Source organism: Peromyscus maniculatus, chromosome 7 (genome assembly GCF_049852395.1).
Source record: "Peromyscus maniculatus bairdii isolate BWxNUB_F1_BW_parent chromosome 7, HU_Pman_BW_mat_3.1, whole genome shotgun sequence".
NCBI lineage: Eukaryota > Metazoa > Chordata > Mammalia > Rodentia > Cricetidae > Peromyscus > Peromyscus maniculatus.
This window is the reverse complement of record NC_134858.1, coordinates 51461805-51488729: the sequence shown is the minus strand read 5'-3', so window position 1 is coordinate 51488729 and position 26925 is coordinate 51461805. Positions and strand designations below refer to the sequence as shown.

Genomic DNA, 26925 nt, shown 5'->3' with positions numbered 1-26925 from the left:
TGATCTCAGCAGCTCTCCAGTTAAAGCTGTAAACTTGGGGTTCAGCTCCGGTAGTCCTAGAAGGCACATGTTTGTGTCCAGTGTAGCTTTTCTTAGGTGAAGGCTTCAGTAACTAGAAGTTGGTCTAATTTACTTCTCTGTTGCTGGGATAAATACTGATCAAACCAACTTGGGGAGGACAGGGTTTACTTGGTTGTACAGGTGTTAGTTCATTATCAAGAGAAGCCAGGGCAGGAACTCAAGTGGAGACTGAAGTGGAAACCATGGAGAGTGCTGCTTTCTGGTTTGCTCTTCATGGTTTGCTCAGCCTACTTTCTTATACTACCTAGGACCACCTGCCCAGGGGTGGCACTGCTCATTGTGAGCTAGGACCTTCCACACCAGTCAGTAACCAAGAAAATGCCCCACAGACTTGCCTACAGCTCATCATGATGGAGGTGATTCATTGAGGTTCCCACTCCCACTTTTTCCCCAGGGTACTCTTGAGGAGGGAGAAGTGAGAAATATTTAGATAGAAAGAGATACCTAGAGGACCAGAGGAAAGACAGAAACATAGAATTGCCTTGGGAGGGCCTGGGTCACAACCCAACAGCCCAGAACTTTATTCCAAAGGGCTTTTTATCACAATACCAAGGGATGAGACAAAAGACCTCCCCCTTGCTAGATATAACCAAGTGTAGACCCTGTCAAACACCAAGTCCAGTCATTGTCTTATGCAGCCCTACTGGTAAAGCAAGCTCAGATCTCACTAGGAAACCTCTGTGGGCTCCCACACCCAGCTAACGATAGTGTGTGTCAAGTAGACAAAACTGACCAGCACAGAAGTACACTGTCAGAAACTTGAGCGTATGGCTGCTGTCCCCATATCTTCTGGGACAGACAGGTGCTGGGTAAGTGCTTGTAAAATGAGTGACATCCAGGAACATACTGCTTTAGTCAAGTGCTTACCACCTGCATTCTTTCAGGTAACCTTCATTTTCACGTTTTGAAAAAACAAATCAATTTTTTGTCACCTCCAGGAAACGACAGTAAAGCAGCTCCAGTCCCCGCTGCCGCTGCCGACCACCTTGCCTCTGCTTTCAGCAAGCATCGCGTCGACAAAGACGGTCATCGCGAACCCCGTGCTCTACTTAAACAACCACATCCACGACATTCTCTACACTATCGTGCAGATGAAGACACCACCACATCCCAGTGTCGAGGACGGCAAGGTAATGGGGACCTCCTGGCTATTTGTTGTACACACTGGGAAGGTCGATGTCTTGTATGTGCTCCAGTTTGAGGGCAGAGAGTTGAAATGTTTCACTTCTAGTGAGCTCCAGACTGCAGTGAGTGCAATTTAGAAGGATGCATTCTTTTTCTCTTTCCTTTGCATTTTTCTTTTCTTTTTTTCTTTGAGATGGGGTCTCACTGTGTTGCCCTGACTGTCCCATAACTCACTCTGTAGACCAGGCTGGCCTCGAACTCACAGAGATCCACCTGCCTCTGCTTCCCAAGTGCTGGGATTAAAGGTGTGCGCCATCACACCCAGCTTAAAAGTAACATTCGTAATTCTAGCAAGGCTATAGTCTTCCATTAGAACAGGTAAATACTTTTTGTAATAAAACTAATTTTCTAAACAATATTCTTGCTACTTAATCATTTAGGTTTTCTCTTCTATCAGATGAACTACTAATCTAGAAATATTAATAACTTTTGTTCCTATGTCAAGAAAATGTGAAAATGTAGGTTGAGGGAGGGGTACCTGAGAAAACTCCTTGAATGAAATGGCTCCTGAGAAAATCTCCTTGTTCACTGATGGTTGTGTTGATTGGCGGCTGTGCGTAGATTAGAGGCCATCAGAACAGAGTTACCGCCCTAGATAACCCTCTACCCTGCTCTGAGTGCTTAACTAATGAATCCAGTCTGTCCCCAGAGCTTGGTGGCCGTGGGAGCTGCCTCCACTCCACAGCTGTGTACACGAGGTCTAATTCTAGGTCCGGCACCTCGTGCCTAGTTGCTTCCTAAGTTCTTATCCTTACCCCTCTTTTGACTGGCATGTTTGATCTCTGTTGAGAGACTCTTCTCAGGGATCCAGATTGCCTATCGTGTCAACTTATTAGGGATTTCGAATCTACAGCGTGAAGTAACCCTGTCGGCGTTCTTGTAGAGATTTCTTACATTATTTGTTAGGCTAAGAAATCAAAAAGAGAAAAGCAAGTCGGAAAATGCTCCCTTCCTTAGAATTTGGATAAGCCCCCCCCCCATTTCCATGTTTTTGTTTTTTTTTCCAAGATAGAGTTTCTGTGCCAAGTGTTGGGATTGCCACCACTGCCTGGCTTGGATAAAGCTTTTAAAGACATGGAACTACCTCTGAAGTCCCTTTGAATTTTAAGAAATTTATGAGTCTGAAATTATTGATTCAAGTGGGGTTTAAACTGTGTGTTTAAAATATTATATGTAGAATTTTTAAACTTTCTAAAAACAAATTTGTATGACTTTCCCTTTCCTATGACTGCTAACTGAGTGCTTTCTGGAAAATGAGCATTACACACAGTGCGTGGTTTACTTCCTGAACAGCCAGTGTTACTGATAAGATGGAGTCTTGTGTCATTTCCTAAGGCGAAGCTTAAACAGAAGCTCTGAAAGTTGTGTTCAGAGTTGGCTGCAGTTCCCCTTTTGATGTCACTGTGTAAGGTGATGTTGTAGCTTAGGACAAGACCTAGTCTCTCTCGTCAGCACTAGTCTGCTCAGGTCTGCTAAACGTCAGGCTCACAGCAGGTATGGATTTGATAAAGACAGTCCGAATGCGTCAGCTTTGCTATTGGGCATGCCTGTAAAGATAAACGAGTAGGGTTGTCTTCTGTAGGATCCAGCTTTATTTACGATGTTGCTAGTTTCCTCAGTGTTTGCTAACTGTAAGATATTGCTGTTGTATGGAAATGTCAGTACCGACTGTAACTGTGGCTGTTTTGGTTTTAGGTGCACACACTTCATTCACTAGCAGCATCACTTTCTGCCTCAATTTACCAAGCACTATGTGACAGTCATAGCTACAGGTAAAAACAATAAAATAAATAAACCACCCCGAGTAGTTTTAATACAGCAGCACATTCAACTACTCCAGACTTCTGTAGGATTCGCGTTCTTAGGGCTGAAAATAATCCCCTGCTATAAACGACATGTGCACTTTAATGGATAAAATAGACCCAGAAAGAAAAGAATAATTAGTTGGTTAGTTTAGATGTCACCTAGTAACAGAAGAGAAATATAGATTATGACAAGCAGTAATGTGAGTGATCCTAATTACTGTCTTTTTTATTGTACATAATGTTTCATACTAGAGATCCCTATTCCCCTCAGAGATCAGTTTCTGAAACTGGGTCAGCTTTTATGTGGTTAACTGATTTTCAGTTGAAAAAAAAAAACTTGAAAAACAGACAGCTATTTCTTGAAAAAAGACACATGCTTAAAATTTATTAATTTAACTTATACTTTTATGTGTGATGTAGAAGTTGATGGTGTCAGTTTGTTTGTTTAAGCAGTACTGGGGATCAACTCTAGGCTGTTGTGCCTGATGTGCAGACATGTTCTACCCCTGAGCTATACATTCTCCAGACCCCTGCTTTTAGAGACAGGGCTGCAGCAAGTTTTCCAAGCTGGAGCTCACTCTGTAGCTCAGGCAGGCCTTGAACTTGTGGTCCTCCTGTCTCATCTTCCTGAGTAGCTGGGATTACAGGTCTACACTACTATGCTAGCCAAGTGATATCAATTAAAATGATTTGAGTTTTTCTAAATATCAAATTGCCTATATCTGTTTATACTTTGCATTTTAATGACTAGACTAGCATAAGTTGTGAGAAATGGAATCACTTGGAATGATTGAAATGAAATACATTAATAACTGAAAAAATTTTAATAGAAATATATCTGCATGAATATATGCCTAGACTCTTTTCTTACAAAGGTAGCTACCCTTTATGGGAACATCTGATTTTAAAATAAGGAGTTACTCTCTCAAAAATGGTTTGCACTCTGTTTTTATCCTAATTAGCCCACACTTAAATGACTCAAAGGTTTGAAATTATAAGTAAGGAAGAAATTTTTGATTTAGTTGACACGGTCATCAAATGACCACAGATAAATTATTTGCTATCAGTCACTGGCTGAGATGGCACCGAATGAGGTTGCAGAGACTTGCTTCAAACGTAGGTTTTTAGGCTTAGCTGTGACTCATCCTTTGCAGCCAGCTCTGCCTTTTGCTTTTCTATCCCCCATTTCCACAAAGCTCTTTAGAGAGGGGAATCATTTTTGAGGGGCATTGGTCTTAGACTTAGATACTCCTCAGATACAGTTCCCTGGTTTGTAGCTCACCTTCTGAATATATGGCTGAGATTAAGCAGTTTTGCAGAGCTAAACAATACAATAAACTCGGACCCTGAACGGTTTTGTCTGCTGCGCCCCCCAGCTTACAGTGACCTCCAGCTTTAAAAAATGAGTGCACGTAGGAAGTGTCTTAAAATAGTAAGAAGCCCCTGAAAAGCACTAAAATCACCTGCCCAGGTTAGTAGGAACAGATGTTCTGTTTTAAAAGATTATCAATAAACATTTGTAACTAATTTCAAGAACATTCTAAAATGAGTTCTCATGGCAAAAGTGAATTTGATGTTAAAATCTTTTGATTTATTACAATCATCTGGAATAGATTTATGTTCAGTGCAGCGTTGACTACCTCTCCCAGTGCAGTAACTGTGCCTGTTTGTTCCAGCAGCCAGGCGGAAGGAAATCAGCTCACAGCAATGGCTTATCAAGGCCTTCTTTTAAGTGATCGACGGCGACTCAGGACAGAGAGCATCGAAGAGCATGCCACGCCAAACTCGGCTCCTGCTCAGTGGCCCGGTGAGAATTTCAGCGGTGGTGTGCTGTGGTGGGAGTGGTTTTCTTTTCCTTCCAAATCCTTTCGTAATGAAAAGAAATTACATTTACTTATTTATTGTGTGTGTGTGTGTGGGGGGGGGTCCATATGCTGTTGTATTTAAAATTAATTTAAGCAAAAGTTTCTAGTGACATTGAACTGACCTTGGCCCTCTGCCTCTGGGAGCTCAGGAGTGCGCACCGCAACTGGCTTCCTTGTTGGCTTTCTCTGTGTGTATAGCTAAGGCTGTTCTGTCTCAAATAGTTGGGGTTTGGTTGTAGGCAGAATACTCTTTTCCAGTTAAATATTTCAGCGTATTTTTATGTAAGAACAGATGTTCTCAGCTATAAACAGAGTGGTTACCTATTTAACATCTCAGTGCTGATAGAGTATGTTGTCTTCTAATTGAGACCTCTTCCTCTGTCATCACGTTGGCCAACGGAACATTTGGCTGTGATAATCCCCTTAGTCTCCTTGAATGACAACTAAAGCCTCTTCCTTTTTCCACGCCCCTTCCTCCCTTCCCTTCCTTCCTCCCTCACTTCCACTTTTTATTTGTTCCCTTTTTTCTATTTTGAGGGTTTTGGTGTAGTCTTGCTAGGCATGATGGCTCAGTCCGGCCTCTGCTTCCTGAGTGCTGGACTCAAGCGAATACCACTGTGTCTGGCCCCTCCTTTTTTGTCTTCCCCGACCTTGACACTTTTGAAGATTGTGGACTATATGGTCAGTTTTAAAGAATTCTCCTCGCCAGGCGGTGGTGGCTCACGCCTTTAATCCCAGTACTCAGGAGACAAAGGCAGGCAGATCTCTGTGAGTTCAAGGCCAGCCTGGTCTACAGAGCTAGTCCAGGACAGGTGCAAAGCTACACAGAGAAACCCTGTCTTGAAAAACCAAAACCAAAAAAAAAAAAAAAAGAATTCTCCTCAAATTGGGGCCTTTCTAATTTTTCACTTAATGTTAGATTCAGGTTATTTTTGAGAGAGAAATTGAAAAAAAAATGTGCCCTTTTCATTGTAAAGTGTCTGGAGGCACCTACTGTTACTTGTTATTAACTTGATTGCTTGGTAAGGTGTTTTTGTCAGTTTTCCTTTATAAAGTTACTGCTTTTCTTCCTTCATAATTAATTAGTAATATTTAAAGTAATAAAACACACAGTTTTAGCATACAGTGCTGATTACTGTCTGAGTCAGAAAGATTGTGGAATGACTATATGGAGACTTCCTAATTCTCTTCTCTTTCACCGTTGTCTTAATTAGGGTTTTATTGCCATGAAGAGATACCATGATCACAGCAACTCTTATAAGTGGAAACATTTAATTGGGGCTAGCCTACAGTTCATAGGTTCAGCCCATTATTGTGATGGCAGGAAGCATGGTGGCATTAAGGCAGACATGGTACTGGGGAGATAGCTGAGAGGTCTACATCTAGAATGGCAGGCAGCAGGAAGAGAGAGTGACAGTGGGCGTGGTTTGAGCTTCTGAAACCTCAGAGTCCCCCCAGTGACACACTTCCTCCAACAAGACCACACCTCCTAATAGTGCCACACTCACCAGCCATTTCACTCAAACTGCCGCAGCTATAGAGTTGGAATGCTACTGTAAGGAAGAGCTTCGTCTTTTCCTCTGTAGTCTATAACTGATCAGTTTTGTGGCTATAAATGACTCTTACTTCATCCTATAGATTATAATCCATTCCCCTAATTATTTATACTTACATTACAAAAATGCTATTTTATAGGAATAGGTATTTAGTTTAGTTAAACTGCAAATATGTGTACCTTTTTTCTGTTTGTACTTTATACTAATGTTTTTATGACACTCTATGCTGTTACAGGTGTGAGCTCACTTATTAATCTCTTGAGTTCTGCCCAAGATGAAGACCAGCCAAAATTGAATGTTCTGTTGTGTGAAGCTGTTGTTGCTGTTTACTTAAGTTTACTGATTCATGCACTTGCCACAAATTCCTCCAATGAGTTGTTTCGGCTTGCAGCCCACCCATTAAATAATCGAATGTGGGCTGCTGTTTTTGGAGGGGGTGTGAAACTTGTTGTGAAGCCTCGGAGACAATCAGAAAGTATTGCAGGTAAGATAAATCTGATACAAATACTGTATATAAAGATAAATAACTTCCAAAGTTAAAATAAGATTTTTTAATGCCTTAGCTATTTATCTTAAGAATGTATTAATTCTTTTTAGGATAATAAATAGCTAAAATTAGAGTAAAGCTAGAATTTTTTTTACCTTTCTTTTTATAGAAGTAATATTTTTGAGGTTGGAAAACCAGGACATGTTTGAAGAGAATAAAAAAGAAACAGCAGTAAAGGTAACAGCGAGGGAGGGACAGTGTAGAGGAAATGAGGTCATTAGAGATGTGAGGGAGTCCCCAGAGTTGTCATAGCAGTTGACCTCAGATTAAAGTGATGGTCATGGAAATATGGTGTTAAAAATTCCAGGGGTGTGTGCACATGCATTTGTGCGTGCGTGCGTGCGTGCGTGCGTGTGTATTTTCTTCATTATGGCAAGAATATATTTTTTATCCCACTTTTTAAGCTTGTGGGATAAGGGAAGGGAAGGTTTTTTTTCTTAAAACACAGAAAGCACCTTAATTCATGTGCAGGAAAGGAGTGGTCGTCTTACAGTCAAGTAGCAAGCGACAGTAGGAGTTCACATGACCCACTTGTGCCTGTCCTCAGTGCCTGCACTTGAGTGTAGCTGGTGAGGTTGTGACTCACCAGCTCCCGTGGCTTCTGCCCTCCCTTAGCCCACCCAATTGCAGTGCACTTGGAATGTAAAAGGTTTTCTCCCAAGTCACATTGTTGTTGGTTTGTGGTAAGTGGGAGATATTTCCTCCAGTGCTGAGGATCAAGCCTGCGCTTGGTGCTTATTAAGCAAGTGTTCTCCCACTGAGCTTCCCTCCCTATTTGTGCTAGTGCTCTCCGTTAAGTCGTCCGTGTTTAACACTTGTGAGAATGCATTTATCTTTATATCCACTCATCCCCTAAACGTGCTCTCTCTCAGGAAGTGTTCTGTCTCTGGGGTATGACAAGAACAAGACAAGCAGGGACAGTGGGAAGAGAATGGTGAGGAATGGGCATAGGCCGCTTCAGTTAGGATGGTGAGGAGATAGGATCTGATCAGGTTGCATTTGCAGCATATCCCTAGGGAGGTCTGTGATGTCCAGGATCAGAGCACTGTAGGCAGATGGAAGGAACAATGAGCAGAGGGAAGACTGACTTCCTTTTCTAAGAAGCCATCAGAGTTATCATCAATGGGGAGAGTGGTGTTCAAGGTGAGGGTGGAGGAGTAACTGGGGACAAGGCCATTTAGGTTTGTGGATCATACTGTAGACCTCAGCTGTTGCTCTATGGAAAGAGAGAGAACGATGGAGGATTTTAAGTAATGACAGTCGTAGGTTTTCTAAAGAGCCACCCTAGCTACTTTGTGGAGAATCGGCTATGCAGTAGAATAAAGGTAGAGGTCCTGGGAAAGATGCTTTTATAAGATAAATGTGGGGTGCCATCAAGTGTAAGTGGATAAATAACCCATGCTTATGCAAGCGGCCCTAATTAAACTCATTGGATTGTACACACACATAAACAAAAAGAAATGAAGCCAGGTGTGGTGGTACGTGCCTTTAATCCCACCACTTGGGAGTCAGAGGCAGGTGTATCTATGCCTCTGAGGCCAGTTTGGTCTATATAGTGAGCTCCACACCAGCCAGGGCTACATAGTGAGTCCCTGTCAAAAAAAAAAAAGGAAAAAGAAAAGGCGTGAAAGCAGAAGAGGAAGAGGATCAGCAGAGTGGGAGGCGGACATGGTAATGGAGGGTGATTAATCACAATGCATTATACATATGTCTGAAAGTGTCATAATGAAACCCATTGGTGCGGCTGGAGAGATGGCTTGGCAGTTAAGAACGCTGGCTGTTCTTCCAGAGGACCTGGGCTCAATTCCCAGCACCTACATGCAGTTCACAGCAGTCTGTAACTCCAGTTCTAGGGGATCTGACACCCTCATACAGACACACATGCAGGCAAAACACCAATGCATGTGAAATATAAAAATTTAAAAAACAAAAACAAATCTTAAAAAGAAACCCATTAGAATTTCTAATGCATATTTATAAATAAAAAACAAGTAGATGAATAGTGTGATATTTGCATCCAGTAGAGTGTTTCTCAGTCTAAAATGGAATGAAGTACTAGTATATACTATAATGTGGCATCCAGTAGAGTGTTTCTCAGCCTAAAATGGAATGAAGTACTAATATATACTATAATGTTCATGAACCTTGACTTAGGTCAAAAGAAAGCAAGCATATAGAATACATGTTATTAACTCTGCCTGGGTGACATATCTAGAGTAGACAGATTCAGAGATAGAAGAGCCTGTGGTTTCCACTTGTGATGACAGTGCTCTTGAATAGGTTGAGGTGGTCATTGTACAGCATTCGAATTGTAGTCAATGTCACTGGCCGTACACCTTTTTTTTTCTCCTGGTTTTTCAAGACAGGATTTCTCTGTGTAGCCCTGGCTGTCCTGGAACTGACTTTGTAAACCAGACTGGTCTTGAACTCACAGAGATCCCCCTGCCTCTGCCTCCAGAGTACTGGGATTAAAAATGTATGATACCATTGCCCAGCTCAGTTTTATATCATAAATTCTATCTTAATTTTTTTGGGGATTTCTCTGTGTAACAGTTCTGGCTGTCCTGGAACTTGCTTTGTAGACCAGACTAGCCTCAAACTCACAGAGATCTGCTTGCCTCTCTGCCTCCCCAGTGCTGGGATTAAAGGTGTGCACCACCACGTCTACCTTAATTTTAAAAGATTTAAAAAAATAATGCAAGCAGGTGAAAGTTCGTAATATTTTGGATGTGCTTTGAGAACATTGCTGTTGGAGTTTTTAGATGACTTTGATATTTCTTTATGTATAATCCTTCCTCTGGTTTTAACCATTCACCATACTAGTTCATACCTTTCTTACACCATCTTCTACCTTCCTCTTAATGAACCAAACACATGGGACTAGCTTAAGAAGCTTCATTGAGAACTGCCCATAGGTAAGCACCTAGCCACAGACTGGATTTGGTCTGATTCTGCATGTTGGCCTTGTTGTTACTCACATTGTAGCTGGTGTCTACACAAGTGCAGTAGCCCTCATTTACAGAGACTCCTTTGGCCATTTATTCTGGTTGGTTGCTTTTTCTCTTTTTCCATTGTTCTTCTGCTATTTTAAAAAGATATTTTGTATACCCTTATACTCTACATGTTCTTGAATCAGTTTTGTTTTTTCGGTTATGTTTTTTTAAATTTATTTTTTTTTAATTTTTGAGACATAGTCTCACTATGTAACTCTGGCTGTCCTGGAATTCACTATGTAGACCAGGCTGGCCTCAAACTTGGAGATCTTCCTCCTTCTGGCTCCCAAGTGCTGGGACTAAAAGTGTGCTTCACTATACCCAGATCTTGAATCAGTCTTGAACCATAGTCTGAAACAATCACCCAGTCACTCTTGTAAATACTTACACATTATACCATTTCTTTAATGCAGGTTTAAAAATAATTTTGTGTTTGTGTGTGTGTGTGTGTGTGTGTGTGTGTGTGTGTGTGTGTGTGTGTGTGTGTGTGTGTGTGATCTCCAGGAGCTGAACTTACATGTAGCTGCCTGAAATTGGTTCTGGGAACCAAATTTGGGGCCTCGGTGAGAGTAGAAAGTGCTCTTAACTGCCAAGCCGTCTCCCCAGCTCCTCTTACCACATCTCACAGGAATTACTTCATCCATAGTGTGTCTAGCAAGTGACTTCATGGGATGATGTCCCCCTGCTTCTTTGCCATGGAATATTGATACACAGTAGCCAGGAAAGTTTAGAAGCTCTGATATAAAGAATTAGTTTAGAAGGTAGCATGGCAAGAGGAGGATCAGAAGAAAGGTTAAGTCTGTAAACTAATGCTGACCTTTAAATCTCATTCAGCACCTCCTGTTCCTTCTGAAGACATAGATAAACACCGAAGGAGATTTAACATGAGAATGCTGGTCCCTGGAAGGCCTGTAAAGGATGCTACCCCACCACCAGTGCCTGCCGAAAGACCATCTTACAAAGAAAAATTTATTCCTCCTGAACTTAGTATGTGGGATTACTTTGTTGCAAAGGTAAGAGTATGAAGTGCGCAGGCTTTAAATGTGTCTGTTTTATTGACGCTTGTGTATGTGTCACAGCCAAATGATGGAGTAGCTTTTGGGTTAGTCACCTCAGTTTAAAAATTTAATCTTTCAAGTCCAGAAACCAAATAGTCCTGGAACACTTAGCAATTATCAAATGATAATAGATGAAAGAAATTAAAATCATTTGGGAGCTGGATATAAACTAGAAGTCAGTTTATTAACTTATTACAGACTCATGTTTTTAAATTGATGGGGATTTTGTTTATTCTGTAGTCTTTCCTGTTGATGATCAGCATGGATTCAGAGGAGGATTAATCAGGCTGTGGGGAGGTGACATGACATCTTTGTTTCTCCAAAGCAGAGAAAATTGGTCTAAAGATCAGTGTATTTATGATCATTGGACTCATGATGATTCAGGATGTTAGCCCTGTCTCATACAGTATTGTTGCATGCAAATACAACACTTGCTTTTCTGCACTGTGCAGGAGAGTTTATTTCTTGCTCTTGCTTATAATTCCTCTCTTGTATGAGCTAACACTCTAGTCACCTTGCTGCTATGCATGCCAGTAAGACCTCGTATCTTACTGTTTGTGTTTGTTTGTTTGTTATTTTTGAGACAGGGTTTCTCTGAGTAACCCTGGCTGCCCTGGAATTCACTATGTAGAGCAGGCTGGGCTTGAACTCAGATCTTCCTGGCTCTGCCTCCCAAGTGCTGAGATTAAAGGCGTGAGCACCATCGCCTGGATTTTCTTAGACTCTTGAGGCATTGAACCTCCTGTTTTCTTTGTATACTGTGCTGCTCTCTTAGAATTTTTGGTTATTTAGTGGTCTGCAAAGTATATCCCAGAATACCAGCATCAACAGGCTTTAGGAAGTTGTGAGAAATGCACTCTGGGGCCCCGCCTTTCTAATTAAAAATTTCTCCTTGCCATTTATAAAGCCCATGGCATCATTAATATAAACAGTGACATTAAGATTTATAGATGGTAATATGCTAGTTTATTTTCATTTTAAGATATTTCTCATGACTAATACAAAGTTACAAGAATTTAGAAAATGCAAAAACATATTAAGAAAAAAATATGCCAGGAAAATGGCATATTTATATTCCCAGCACTCAAAGAGTGGAGGCAGGAAAATTACAAATTTGAGACTGGCTGCATTAAAAAGAATAGGATTATTATTTAAAATATATATAATTGGAATATTACATGTAGTTTTATATTTTGCTTTTAAAATTAATGTAAGGCAAACAATTTCTATAACATTAAAAACAGATAGCTAGCTATGTGGGGTAGTGCACACTTTTAATCCCAGCACTCCAGAAGCAGGCAGATCTCTGAGTTGGAGGCCAGCCTGGTCTGCATAGCTGGTTACAGGCCAGTCAGGAATACATAGTGAGACCCTTTCTCAAACAGTGAACAAACAAACAAAAACAACCCCCCCCAAATAATTGTCATTAAACTTTTTCTGTTATGGAAAACTTCAAATATATGCAAAAGGAAAAAAATTTCTAAATCTTTATCTATTATTTAATTTCAAAAATTGTCAACTCATTGGACAAAATATTTCGTTTTACCTTTATTTACCATTGAGGGGTTAGAAGCAAATTTGACCTCACAAGATTTCATTCATAAATAATTATTGTTTTTGGATAACAGGTCTTGCTGTATAGCCTTGTGTAGACTGGCTTTTAACTTGCCTCAGTCCTCCTGTTCCCACCCCATAAATGCTCAGATTATAGGCATGTCTCCTCATACCTGAACAATATTTAATTTTTACAAAGAGTTTTAGAGCTGTCGAGATGGCTCAGAGACCAACTAGCCAGGATACCCGAGTTCACTTCCTAGAGTTCTCATGAAGAGGAAAGACAGCTAACTCCTCACACTGTTCTCTGACCATGGCATGCATGCACACATGATCATTTTTTTTTTCACAATCTGCATGTTAGAAGCTCTGGAGGAGGGCAGTAGGAGGGCTCATTGGGAAAAGGCACTTGCAGCAAAGCCTGGTGACCAGTTCAAGCCTTGGTACCTGCATGGCGAGAGGAGAGAACTCCTTTAGCTATCCTTTTGACTCGCCCTGCGTGGTATAGTCCACGTGTGCCCACACACATGCGTACACCCACACAAAATAAATACATGAATTATTTTTAAAAAAGAGTGCTTTAAAGCTAGATTTGGTGGCAAACAATTGTAATTCCTGCTCTGGTACTAGGAATGTGGGAATAAGGGGGTGCCAGTTTGAGGTCAGCCTGTGCTTTCCTTAAAAAATAGACAACAAAGAGCAGATTTTTTTTAATGGTGTGGGCCACCACACCCAACTTAAAAAAAAGTATGTGTATAGGTGTTTTGCCTGCGTAGCACATGATGTAGTGTCCAAGGATGCCAAAAGAGGGTGTTGGATCTACTGGAAATGGCATTGCAGGTAGTTGTGAGCCACCATGTGGGTACTGGGAATCAAACCCAGGTCCTCTGGAAGAGCAGCTTGTACTCTTGACCACAGAGCCATCTCTCCAGACCTCAAAAGAGCATATTTTAAAAAGAACCACACTAACATTAACTTATTTTAAATGACATCAAGTATCCACCATTTACACTTTTCCTTTGTATCTTAAATGTTTTTATATAGTTGGGTTTGCAAGTTAGGATCCAAAATAAGATTCATACATCTTATTTAGCTGCTGTATCTTAGTCTTTGTCTTTGTCTTTGGTGGTGGTGGTGGTGGTGATGGTGGTGGTGGTGGTGGTGGTGGTGGTGAATCTTACATAATCTTACCTAGTTTTTTTGAGCTGAGTGGGTCATAGGATGTGGCAATTAGGGTACTCCTCCAGTGACACTCTCTAGGGGGATGCCAAAAGTGTATCAGTAGTTCCATTTTTATAACTACCAGGTATAGGGCGGAAAGGCAGTCCTTGACTGGCACCTGGACAGAGGTGTGATGGAGAAGTAAGACAAGAGAGGAATCAGAGAGAAGTTATGAAATTGGAGCCCTTCAAACAGGAAATGATTGCATCCGTCTAGAAGCAGGCATAAGTTCATAGAGTAGCTTAACGTAAGATCTGAGTAGAAAGCCAGGGGTATGCAGAGCAAAGGACATTTCACAACATCCAGATTAAAGTTCATTGGAGTGTTTGATAAGCTTGCAGGAGAATCTATTCTTCTTTTCTTTTCTTTCTTTCTTTTTTTTTTTTAATGTCAAATGCTGTTTATTGAAGGAGGGAAGAGGTCTTAAATACAGGCTTACAGCACAATGGGAGAACCCTGGAGGGCAGAAGTTCACTACTGATGTTTTACAATCTTGCATCTAAGCTGTTAATGCCCATTATGCAGGATATACATACAGGGAACTTCCCTTAAGCATTCAGGAGGGTGGAACCTGGCAGGGAATTAGCATAGGGAGGATATCAAGGTCAGCAAGCAAGGCAACAGTTACCCAAAACGGGGGCCAGGGCCCTACAGGTCCCTCTTTTACTAAAAAATGAGCTTCTGACTTGGGTTACATGGGACGTCAGCAGTTCACCTTACCCGTCATGGAGACACCTGCCCAGGCCACACGGGTGCTCTGTCTTAGGTTGGTGAGTGCCCCCCAGGCATTACCCGTCTCTGAATACTCATTATCATACCGGCTCAATAGTGTGTGAGCTGCAGAGTTAACTGCTGCCAAAGATCTCAAAGGGCTCTTTCTTGGTGTTTATTTTTGTTTGTTTTTGTTTTCTTCCCTGTGGCTGAACTAGAGAGTGATGAACACTGTGATAGCCTTTGGAGTGACTGGAATCACAGTATGAGGGCTCAGTTAGATGGCTTCTAAAGCCCTGGAATTTGGTCACCTGTTCGTCCTCAGAGAAACTGCTTTGGAATCCGTTATGGTTACCACACTGTATTAGACATTTGGAGTGACCAATCTGAGCCACCACATGTTACTAGGGAAATCGGTGCCGTCTCGCTAATAGAAGAATTTAAGAACAGACTGGAAAGCAAGGGGATCAGACAGTGTTGTTAGAGTTTAGCAGAGAAACTCCAGGAAAGAAAAGTTCTTGGCAGCTGCTTGCAGGAGGGAGATAGAGAAAGCCATGCTTTGAGTTAAGCATGGAGGGCAGCCATGAGGCTATTTGTCTGCCACAGGGAGGTAGGGAGCCACAGAGAAAGAAAAAGAAAGCCCAAAGCACCAGAAAAAAACACATCTGGGCTCTGGCCCGTGAGTGGAGGAAAGAGACACAGGAGAAGAAAAAACAAGAATTATAACTCTCTACTCTTTCTCAGGTTTTAATTATCTTGTCTCTGTAGAATCAAGTGAGGCTCAGACTCATCTTCCTCTACACAATTCTATTGAATCTCAGATATTTCCCCCCTGGTAATCTTGACTTTTGTAAATCTAGAACCTACTAAAGAAAGTTTTACTTAGATTGACATAGCTTAATGTATTCGGTTTTAGATCAGAATAAAATTGTATGTTTAAATACTTTAGAAGCACTTAAATGTTGTAAATATGTGCTATATAAAGTGTATTTAATGTTACGAAATTGCATATTTACCAATGGCTTTGCCTTTTATTGCAGCCATTTCTTCCTTTGTCTGATAGTGGAGTCATATATGATTCTGATGAAAGTGTTCACAGTGACGATGAAGAAGATGATGCCTTTTTTTCAGACACACAAATACAGGAGCACCAAGATCCTAATTCTTATAGGTAAATAAGCCCCCCATCCTCTTTTGACCTTCTTTTGCAGAAAAACTTGATATTATTTATAACTCTATGCAGCTAGATGAGGTAACTCACACCTTTAATCCCAGCAGAGGTAGGTAGAGAACTCTCTGAATTCTAGGCCAGCCTAGTCAAAAACCCAAAAATTAAAAATTAAAAATTGAGACAAAGTTTACCTATGTATTTCTGGCTAGCCTAGAACTTGCTATATAGACCAGGCTGGCCTCAAACTCCACCTGCCTTTGCCTCCTGAGTGCTGATATTAAAGGCATTTGCCACCAATGTTGGCTTTCAAATTTGTTTTTGAATAAATAAATAATATTACCATGAATTTATATTAAAAGTGATATATTTTGGGAATTCTTTACCTTTCAGGTAAGTTTCTAGAATAGTTTCCATGAACATTATAAAACTTAACATTTTATTGAGGAAAAAAATATAACATGCTTTTAGAATTTAACACATCGATAAATGATATGCTACTACATTTTGTGTGACTGTATGAGAAATATTTTCTACTAGATAATTTTCTTATATTCTAAATGTGATATTGTTAAAGTTTTCTTCCTTCCTCCCTTCTTTCCTTTCTTCCCTTCCTTCCTCACTCCCTCCCTTCTTTTCTTCTCCTATGTAGATCAGGGTGGACTTGAACTCAGAGAAATCCACCTGTCTCTGCCTTCCAAGTGTTGGGATTAAAGGTGTGTACTACCACACCTTGCCTAAAATTTTATTTTTCAATGACTATAAATAAGCCATTTTTGTGTAATAAAAGTCAGAGGCCACTTTTCTGGGTTGAAATTCAGCCAAGCAGTTGATAGGGGCGTCACTACTCTTTTCTATGACTCTGTTTCTAGGTTGATAAGTAGTTTTCTTGTTTATTTTGTTTTATTTTCTCTTCCCAAACAGCTGGGCTCTTCTGCATTTGACAATGGTTAAGCTGGCACTTTATAATATCAAGAATTTCTTTCCTATTGTTGGATTAGAATTCTCTGGTGAGTTTGGAATTTGAAAGTTGTCTTAGTTAGAATTTCTATTGCTGTGAAGAGACATTATGACCACAGCAGCTCTTATAAAGGAAAACATTTAATTGGAGCTTACAGTTTTAGAAGTTTTAGTCTATTATTGTCATGGTGAGAAGCATAGCAGCATGCAGGCAGACATGGTGCTGGAGAAGGAGCTGAGAGATCTACATCTTAATCCACAGGCAGCAAAAATGAACTGGCTTGAGCTTCTGAGACCTCAAAGCCCACCCACTAGTGACACATTTCCTCCAACAAAGCCACACCTACTCCAACAAGGCCACACCTCCTAATACTGCCACTCCCTGTGGACCAAATATTCAAACACATGAGATTGTGGGGGCCATTCCTTTTCAAAACACCATAAAAGTCAAAGCTGTTAAATAAAATAAATTACTATTAAGTTAATGTTCAAAATCTATATAGAAGGACATTTAATATTTTAAAAATATTGCATTAGCTATTTTGAAAAGTCTTCTGTTGCAGGCTCCAGTCTGAGGTTTCAATTTGATACGTGAACTACAGTCTAGGGTTGGAGAGATGGCTCAAAGGTTAAGAGCACTGACTGCTCTTCCAGAGGTCTTGAGTTCAATTCCTAGCAACCACATGGTGGCTCACAACCATCTGTAATGAGATCTGGTACCCCCCCTTTTTTTTTTTTTGCTGTGTGTAGACAGGACACTGTGTACATAATAAACAAATAAATCTTTGAAATAAAATAAATAAATAAATAAATAAATAAATAAATAAATAAATAAATAAATAAATAAATAAAAAGAACTACAGTCTGCCTAGAAGACTGAAAGAGTAAGAATCCAGACCAGGAAAGCTGGACATTTGTCTCTGCTCATTTTAGTGCCTTCCATTTTGTTGAAATTATTAGGATTAAAACTTAAGAATAGTCTTACATGATTGATCTGTTCAAATCTGTCTATTTTTAGAAGTCTTGGCTCTAAGAGTTTGGATTTTGCAGATTTGTATTGACCTGATTTTCTTACCTTCTAGAGCTCCCTGTGACATCACCATTAGGAATTGCTGTCATTAAAAACTTGGAGAATTGGGAACAGATTCTGCAGGAGAAAATGGATCACTTTGAAGGTCCACCCCCTAACTATGTCAACACATACCCAACTGACCTCTCAGTGGGAGCTGGACCAGCTCTTCTTCGAAACAAAGCAATGTTGGAGCCTGAAAATACTCCATTCAAGTAAGAAACTTCTTAGAACCCTGGTGGTAGTATAGCATGGTTTGACTTTTCTGGGAAACAGTTTGACAGAGGATGTGAGTAGCCTTTAGAATAGTCTTTACTGTGAACATGCAGCCAGTCTTCAGCAGTGTGTAGACAGGACACTGTGTTCTATAGATACAGTACTTTTGGTTTTGGTTTTCGAGACAGGGTTTCTCTGTATAACAGCCCTGGCTGTCCTGGAAATTGCCTTGTAGACCAGGCTGGCTTCAAACTCACAGAGATTTGCTTGCCTCTGTCTCCCAAGTGCTGGGATTTAAGGCATGCGCCACGACTCCTAGCTGGCGATACATTACTTTTGTAGTTAGGAAAAAAGTCATTCATCATCTTCTGTGTTTCTTACTTTTGGGGGAGATTTGACAGTATTCTACATTGCAATCAGTGTTACTGACTTTTTGTGGATAATTTCATAAAGGAAAAAAGAAGGTTTTATGTTATTTTGATGTTCTATCTGCCCACCTCAGCCCTTTTGATGAGCAGCATGCTTTCAAAAAATTATTTTTGACCAATGCATAAAAATGATATTTTCATAGGTTGGTATGTGATACCTTGATGCATATACACAGTATATAATATTTAAATCGGATTAAACATATCTAGCTGCATGCTTAGTTTTGAACCAGCCATGTTTAGGAGTAGTGTTCACAAGGTAATATCCTTAAGCAGTTAGAAATGCTGTCTGTTACTTTATATTTATCAATGTGCTTTTACTATCTGGAAAGCCTAGAGTGTAATTTAAAAAGAAAACAGTGAATCTCTTGATATTTGTCTCTCCCAGTTCATTCAGTGTCACTGGAAAATTGATTACTAGATCAAGCAGTTATTTTCAGGAAAACTAAAATTAAGGGGGAAATAAATCATAAGGTTTGTTGAGCTTATAGCTGTGTTCTTTGAACACATTTGGAAGATTTAAAACAAATGTCTGCAAAAGTTGTGTTTTCTGTGAGCTGATTGGTTTGTCAACCATTTGTCCACTTGCTAGATCTCGGGATGCGTCTGCACTTCCTGTCAAACGGCTCTGGCATTTCCTTGTCAAACAGGAAGTTCTTCAGGAGACATTTATTAGATACATTTTTACTAAGAAGAGAAAGCAAAGTGAGGTATTCCAAGATTAATTTTTTTCTGTTGTAATTTTTCTTTCGTCTCTCTTTTTAATGTATTTGAATTTTAGTTCTTGACTTATTTTGAAAGTTTATTTTTGGATGATTTATTCTCTGTTATTTTTTAGACATCCTGAGTAGTAGCCAAAGCTTATCAAGCTGCAGTGAGCTTTTATAAAACTTGATTATTTCCATTTCAAAACAATGAGACAGTGCAAGTTCCATGATAAATCACATCTTCAAGTGGCAATTGGTAATTCCTTTAAATAAATGCTGTTGGACTGTCACGTATAATAACTTTGCAGTAAATGGTTTCCAGAGCCTAACATATAAATGGCTGTACTCTGTGATGTAATCCTTTAAATATGTAATTTAAAACATAACATAGTCCCTTAAGCATGCTACCTATTTTTAATTTATAAATGAACAAGTTTTTTTCTTTTTCTTTTTTTAATTGAAGAGGGCTTCTGATCCCTGGAGCTGGAGTTAAGGTGGTTTACAAACTCCTGATGTGGGTCCTGGGAAGTGAACATGGGTCTTCTGCAAGAGCAGTGTGCATGCTTAATTGCTGAGCCATCTCTCCAACACCAATGAACAGGTTTTGAAATAACAATTTTAAGAAAATTCTGAGAGAATAAACTAGAGAAATGCCAAAAGCAAAATAAAGGATGAATACCCTTAAAAATTAAGGTGCAGGTTTAGTCTTACATGGTAATTCCTAAGTCAATATTAGTAATGCATGCATGAGTCAGGAAGAATCAGGAATTTATTTAGGTGCTGACAAGGGATCTCTTCCTTGAAAGACATTTTATTCAGCATTGCATGCCTCTGGCTTCTGTGAGGCAGTGGGTAGACTGCAGAGCTTACAGAGCCGTGTCAGACACAATTGAAGGATTTGCAAGCAGTCTGTGAGAGAAATGAATTGTATTTCATTTAAAAAGGTGAAAATGGAGGACAGTCTAGATGGGGCAACGTCCCAAGGTCAAGTGTAGAACTGCTGAGGCTTTCCCTGTACCTAGGCCAACAGCATCCACCACACTTGTTCTTGTTCAATTGTTATCTGTGTACATGGTAGTACCTGTGATGTCACTGGAGGGTCCCAGTGAACACCAGAGTGGGCAGAGATAAATCAGGCACTTCCTTCCTAGACTGCTGTCTGAGTTTAGTATTGGTTGTAGGAAGAGAATACATACAGTGGAGCTGGGATGAGAGGATTCTCCTCAATCTCCCTTTTGACGTTTGTACATTGGATGATGTGACTCTCTTGTCTTGTGTTTCTTGTGTAGTGTGGTGATAATTTGTTTGTACTCTAACAAATAAAATTTGCCTGAAGATCAGAGAACAACAAGCCACTAGATTAAACATAGAGGTCAGGCAATGGTGGCACACTCCTTTAATCCTAGCACTCGGGAGGCAGAGATCCGTCTGGACCTCTGTGAGTTCAAAGCCACCCTGAATTACATCCAGCCTAAAAGAGAAACAGCCAGGCACTGGTGGTATACACCTTTAATCCCAGGATTTGGGAGTCACATGCCTTTAATCCCCACACTAGGAAGGTTGAGACAGGATGTGATATGGCTGGGCAGAGAAAGGAATATCAGGTGGGAGGAGACAGGAGTTCAGAGCCCTTTCAGCTGAGGACTAAAGGGGCATTCAGTCTGAGGATTTGTAGAGACAGGATCTCCTCCTTTCGGTTGAGGAGTTGGCGAGGTGAGAAGTGGCTGTGGCTTGTTTCCTCTGATCTTTCAGTGTTCACCCCAATGTCTGGCTCCGGGTTTTTATTATAAGACCATTTAGGATTTGTGCTACAGTGTAGTCTCTCTGTGCCGCCCTGCAGTCCCCTGTGACTGAGCATGAAATGTGGCCCATAGGACTGAGTGTCCAGTTTTCTTTAATTTTTAGTAGCCACATGGCTGCTGTATCAAAAAGTACAGATCTGTTGAAACTACGTTTTCTTTGAGAAAAGAATTTAGGATATTAAGTCTTTTAAGATTAAAAACTGATCACTAGGCCCAGAAATAACATCTCCAACAGGTGTGCTTTATCTCTGTAGGTTTGGGAGTAGGATTTTGGTGATCAACAAATTTGGTAAATTGATTAGTAAAATCCTTTAAAAAAAATCTTTGAGAGAGAAAGAGAGGGAGAGAGAACACACTCAGCAGTTAAGAGCACTGGCTACTCTTGCAGAGGACCTGAGGTCTGTTCCTAGCTCCTGTGTCTGGCAGCTCACAACTGCCTCTACCTCCTACTCCAGGGGATCTGACACTGTCTCTGGCCTCTAAGGTCACCCCCACACATGTGGTATATACACACTGAAAAACACATACATACATACATACATATATATATATATATATATATATATATATATATATACACACATAAATAAAAAATTTAAAAACAAAAGCTGACATGTTGGCTAATTCTAAAACATTTGAATTTTTTGACATATTATAAGAAGATAGCTTTATTTATCAAGTTAAAGAAAAAATATTCCACAAATCAAGCTTTTGTCAAATCAATAAATGTGTCAAACCAACTAGTTGACTTAGCAAGCGATCTTCAGTGACTGACTTTCACTGAGTTAACCACTCTTAGAATAGAAGAATCCCCGTGTTTCCCTGGGTGCTTCATTGTTACCAGGCTTCATTGCTGCAAACCGCCCCCCCCAAAAGTGGTCCTCAAAGGAGGGTCAGAGAATTTGAATGGAAATTGTCACATCAGGAACACTGGGGAGAAGATTCAGGCTCTGATCATGTCTTCTGAGGTTCCCGTAGTAGAGGGACATTTCCAGTTGTACCTCTCCTAGGACTTGTCAAGCAGGGTGCCAACAAGTGTGCTCTCTTTCCTGTGTCTCATCCTCGCAAACATTTATTTACAAGGAGAATAATTTCTGATTACATGATTATTCAGATTTGTTAATAAGTAAGAATGAAAGCAGTGTGAAGCCGTGGGTTCAGTCCTTCAAACCTTAGACATACAAAAATAAACAGGGGCGGGGGCAGGAACTAAGGATATAACTGGAGAGATGGCTCAGGCATAAGTCAGTCCCTCTGCAAGTGTAAGGACATAGGTCAGACTCCCCAGTCCCCAGGGAAAGTCCATATGCAGCAGCATATCTCCACACCCAGAACTGGGGAGGCAGAGACAGCTGGATCCAGGAAGTTTGCTGGCTGGTAGTTGATGAGCTCCAGATTCAGTGAGAGGCCCTCTTTCAAAAAATAAGGTGACGAGCTACTGAGGAAGACACTCGGTATTGAATTCTGGCCTCCATGTGACCACATGCACATATATCTATATATACATGTATGTAACACAAAATTAAAGGAAGTAGGTCTTATTTTTAGAGATTATAGTTTGAAGAATTTTAAGTTACATAAATGGTATATAAATAATAAATTTTTATTTTGAAATAGTTTTTGTTTTCATGTGTATATGATAGAGTAATTTTAGTTATCCTGTTTTGCTTTTGCTTTGTTCATCTGATACTTTGTTTTATCTAATTTGATTTTTTGAAGTCAGTTTTGTCATCTTTGTATGATAACCATTCTAGCTTGAAATTTTTCATTCTCTCTATGATTTGTTTTATGCATGTGTTTTGCGTTTGTGACGGTGTGGTGTTATGTAGTCTGTAGAAGAACATGTGGAGCAGGTCAAACACAACTCCGTAGCAGAAGATTGCCATGTCAAGGTAGTCTCCCCTGCGCGTCTCCGGGGCTCACTTTGCACTGTTCTCGGAGCTAACCCTCCTCTCTCGTGCTAACTGTGGCTGCCCAGCTGAGGAAGAGAACTTGCTGCTCACAGCGCCCGGAGCAGAGGGAGGAGCCACCTGTGTCTAGCTCTGCTCTGCTCTGCTCTGCTCTTTCTTGTTCTCATCTCCACTGCTGTTCCATTTTTGAGTCTGTTTTAAACACAGCTGGTCTTTCTTCTTGGCTCTCCTTCTCTTGCTTCCCGTTTGTCTCAGATTCTCCAGACACCTCTCCTTCTTCTGACAAGTCTTCATTCTTTTGTCCTTCATCTTCCTGGGCTCTCCCTGTCTCCCTGTTCCATGGCCTACTCTGTCCTTCGCTTATGCCTTTCTCTCTCTCTCTCTCTCTCTCTCTCTCTCTCTCTCTCTCTCTCTCTCTCTCTCTCTCTCTCTTCCTCTCTCTCTCTCTCTCACACACACACACACTTATTACAGAATATTTGTGCATATTTGGAAGAGCTAAAATGAATATGTAAATTTTGAAAAATTTTGGCCATCTTTTGTAATCATTACTATGCATTCACATTGGGATTCTTCAGAATTCGGGTGTTTGATTACAGAGCTTCAGAGCATGAGAGCAGATTTCCACAACTAATTCCCCACACACTAATGCTCCCCCACTCCCTCTTCCTGCTGCTGCTACATTTTCTTCTTACCCAGCTGTAATCCTGTGGGTGTGTGTGTGTGTCTGTGTGGAGTCACGGAGCAACAGCTAACCCTCAGCAATGTTTTGTAGGTCGAAGCTGATCTGGGCTATCCAGGAGGGAAGGCAAAGGTCATTCATAAGGAATCTGACATGATCATGGCATTTTCTATTAATAAGGTAAAAATTGTAGTCAGTGTCAACAATGTGCTGATTTTTGGTGAAATTGCCCAAATCATTGTCTGCCTTTGCTTTATAGGCAAACTGTAATGAAATTGTTTTGGCTTCAACACATGATGTTCAAGAACTTGATGTCACTTCTCTGCTGGCCTGTCAGTCATATATATGGATTGGAGAAGAATATGATAGAGAATCTAAAAGGTGTGTCTCGTGACTAATTATAAATACCATTGTCTTCAGCCAGTGCGTGCTAAATTGTTGGGCTAAGAAAGATACACCTCTCTTCAGCTGTGCAAGAAACAAACCTAATGGGTTTAGTGGACAGTAGAAGGTCTTTGCTAATATTAAAATTTATAAATTACTCATAATTTTCCCATTAAACTTTTCATAATATTTAAACCAGAATAATGTCTGCTATGAAGGTCTAAGGTTTAAAACTGCCACTTTGACATTTAACCCCAAGGAAATGTATGTAGTAGTCAGTAAATTTAACTGATCTAGATAATGAAAGTAGAAAAATAGTATGCATAAATTTTTAGACTAATTGAATTGGTCTCATGAATTCTGCAATGTTGCTTATCACTTGATGAAGTATCTCTGCAGATAAAAATGTCAACAACTTTAGTTGTCATCTGAAGAGTTTTGCAGCACTTTTTAACTTTTGGCTTTCCCTACATGTTTGTCTTTTGTTGCTTTTCTCCAGTCAGGAATTTTATGTCTTAGGACGGTACCCTGGGGGCCTGCTTCCCATGTTTATCCTTTTGTTAGTCTATAGCCAGGCTTTAGTCACAGTTTAGAGTGGATAGAACCATGTAATATAGTACATAGTGCCACCCTCAGCTTACATTCACACTTTTATGTGATGAAATTAATATTTTAAGATTTTTTTATTTTAAGATTTTTTTTTCCTATTTGTTTTTGGATTTTTAAGACAGTGTCTCAGTTGCCCTGACTATTCTGCAGCCCACCATGAAGCAGAGCATGAAATTGAACTCCTAAGTAGTAGGACCTTAGGCCTTAAGAAAAGCTTTAAAGCTTTTACGAAAAGCTTTAACAAAGCTTTAAAATCATATTTCTTATTTCCTTAAAAATATAATTTGGGGTTAGGGCTGTAGCTCAGAGCCCCTATTTAGCATTCAGGAGTCCTGGGTTCAGTTGCGTCTGGGGTGGGAGGGCGGGAGGGCAAGAGGGCAGGAGGGCAGGGGTAGTTGGACATGGTGGTTCATACCTGTAATTCTGGCACTTGGGAGAGTCAGATAAAAGAGTATCTCAAGTTCAAGGCCAGTCTAGGCTGCATAGCAAGACCTTGTCTAAAAACAAGCAAATAAAGGAACTAGAGAGAGCTCTGTTGGTAAACTGTTTGCTGCATAATCATGAGAACCTGAATCTGGATCCCCAGGACCCATCCAAAACTGAGTAGCAAGTACCTATAACACTGGCACTGGCAAAACAGTGAGAGGTGGGTCCAGGGGCTTGCTGGCCATGCAGCCTGGCAGAAATGTGGTGCTCCGTTTACTGCCTCTAAAGAATACAGTGGAGAGCAATTGAGGAAGGCACCTGACTTCAACCTTCCATAGGTCCGTATAGCTGAAAACACATAGACCACACATACACAAAAATAAAAACCAAGCAAATAAATAAGTGTAAAATAAAATAATTTGATATATGGGCTACCTGTGTGAAAGAGGTCACTTAATACTTATGTTTAATCAAAATAAAATTTGTGCTAAATACTTTTTAGTTTTTTGAGACAGGGTTTCTCTGTGTAGTTTTGGTGCCTGTTCTGGATCTTGCTCTGTAGACCGGGCTAGCCTCGAACTCACAGAGATCTGCCTGGCTCTGCCTCCCGAGTGCTGGGATTAAAGTCGTGCGCCACCACCGCCCAGCGTGCTGAATACTTTTTTAAAAGTTTTTATTATGTTGTTCTCACACATACACATAATATATTTTAATCATGTTATTATTAGGCTCTTTGTCCCTCTCTGCTCCCAACTGATACTCTTTCATTTTCTCAGCTAGCTCCCCTTCACCTTTCCTGTCTTTTGTGTGTGTGTTTGTGACCTGTTGGATTTCATTATGGTTTTTATAGGACCACTGGCACCTTACCAGTGCTGTACCACTTGAAGAAAATGTCTCTCCCTATCCCATCAACCGTTGGCTGTGTATAAATCCTCGCAGAGGGTTAAAACACTCTAAAACAAACACTTGGTCTAATTTTGTAGCAATAAATCTGCTCACAGAGATAAATAATACATTAGACTGTGTATGTGTGTGCTACCACTGCCCAGATCTGTGCCTAAGTTTTTAATCAATGGATATTTAAATCTATTTTTTAAAATAGTTTAACTACCAAAGAAAAAAAACTATGAAAAAAAAAAAAGTACCAGGCAGTTGTGGCACACTCTGTGAGTTATAGCCTTGTCTACAAATCAAGCTCCAGGACAGCCAGAGCCGTCACACAGAGAAACCCTGTCTTGAAAAACAAAAACCAAAAACAAAACAAAAAAGTAAACCCTTACTAAATCTGTATTCTCAGAAAAAAACATTAAAGAGAATCTTTTCTGGTTGTATAAAATCTCTAATTGGATTTGTGTTGAGAGAACAAAACTTCCAGAGTAACATGCTATGGTTTTCCACAGTTCAGATGATATTGATTATCGAGGATCCACCACAACCCTGTATCAGCCTGGTACAGCCTCCCATTCTACGAGCCAGGTGCATCCGCCCCCATCTCTGCCATGGCTCGGCAGTGGGCAGACCAGCACGGGAGCTACTGTGGTATGTCTTCTTTCTAGACACATGTGGTTTCTGGGTATGGGTTCCTCAAGCAGTACATTGAAGTTACTTGGCATAGAAGTGATCCTAAAGATGAGAATAACTGATTGACTTTGAGTTTCGCTAGTGAATGATCTTTTCACATATCAACCACAGTTTGGAATGGATGTTACTATCCTCCAGTATCATTTTATAGGTGAACAAACTGAGACACAGAATGGTAAAGCAAAGTCAAAGAGGGGTTCATGTCTATTTATATTGGAAAATTGCCTCAGATTACTGAAGATTAATTCTTCTTGGTCACTAGTTGAAGGAGCTCTAGTCTTTCATGCTCTGCTCTGAAGAATCTGGATACCAGCTGGGTGCAGTGGTTCATGCTTGTAATCATCACATGCAGAAGGCTGAGGTGGGAAGATTGCAAATTTGAGGCTAGCCTGGGCTACATAGCTAGA

The 26925-nt window shown here is 40.3% G+C and overlaps 1 protein-coding gene across 9 annotated transcripts in view; it reads left to right on the top strand.

The window, feature by feature from the left end:
• Nucleotides 1-26925, top strand: part of Dmxl2 (Dmx like 2) — a 132458-nt gene that overhangs the window by 96717 nt on the left and 8816 nt on the right. For 4 of the 9 annotated variants that reach the window (XM_076576291.1, XM_042280952.2, XM_076576290.1 and 1 more), the window contains 13 exons: nucleotides 1020-1211; nucleotides 2962-3038; nucleotides 4748-4878; nucleotides 6728-6976; nucleotides 10867-11045; nucleotides 15617-15747; nucleotides 16669-16754; nucleotides 17787-17988; nucleotides 19010-19127; nucleotides 22756-22818; nucleotides 23612-23698; nucleotides 23778-23899; nucleotides 26338-26476. In XM_076576291.1, the coding sequence (XP_076432406.1) occupies nucleotides 1020-1211; nucleotides 2962-3038; nucleotides 4748-4878; nucleotides 6728-6976; nucleotides 10867-11045; nucleotides 15617-15747; nucleotides 16669-16754; nucleotides 17787-17988; nucleotides 19010-19127; nucleotides 22756-22818; nucleotides 23612-23698; nucleotides 23778-23899; nucleotides 26338-26476 (1776 nt within the window). Of the gene's footprint in view, nucleotides 1-1019; nucleotides 1212-2961; nucleotides 3039-4747; nucleotides 4879-6727; nucleotides 6977-10866; nucleotides 11046-15616; nucleotides 15748-16668; nucleotides 16755-17786; nucleotides 17989-19009; nucleotides 19128-19255; nucleotides 19376-22755; nucleotides 22819-23611; nucleotides 23699-23777; nucleotides 23900-26337; nucleotides 26477-26925 lie in introns of those variants that run through there. The other 5 variants (XM_042280953.2, XM_042280955.2, XM_042280954.2 and 2 more) reach the window with 5 other exon arrangements.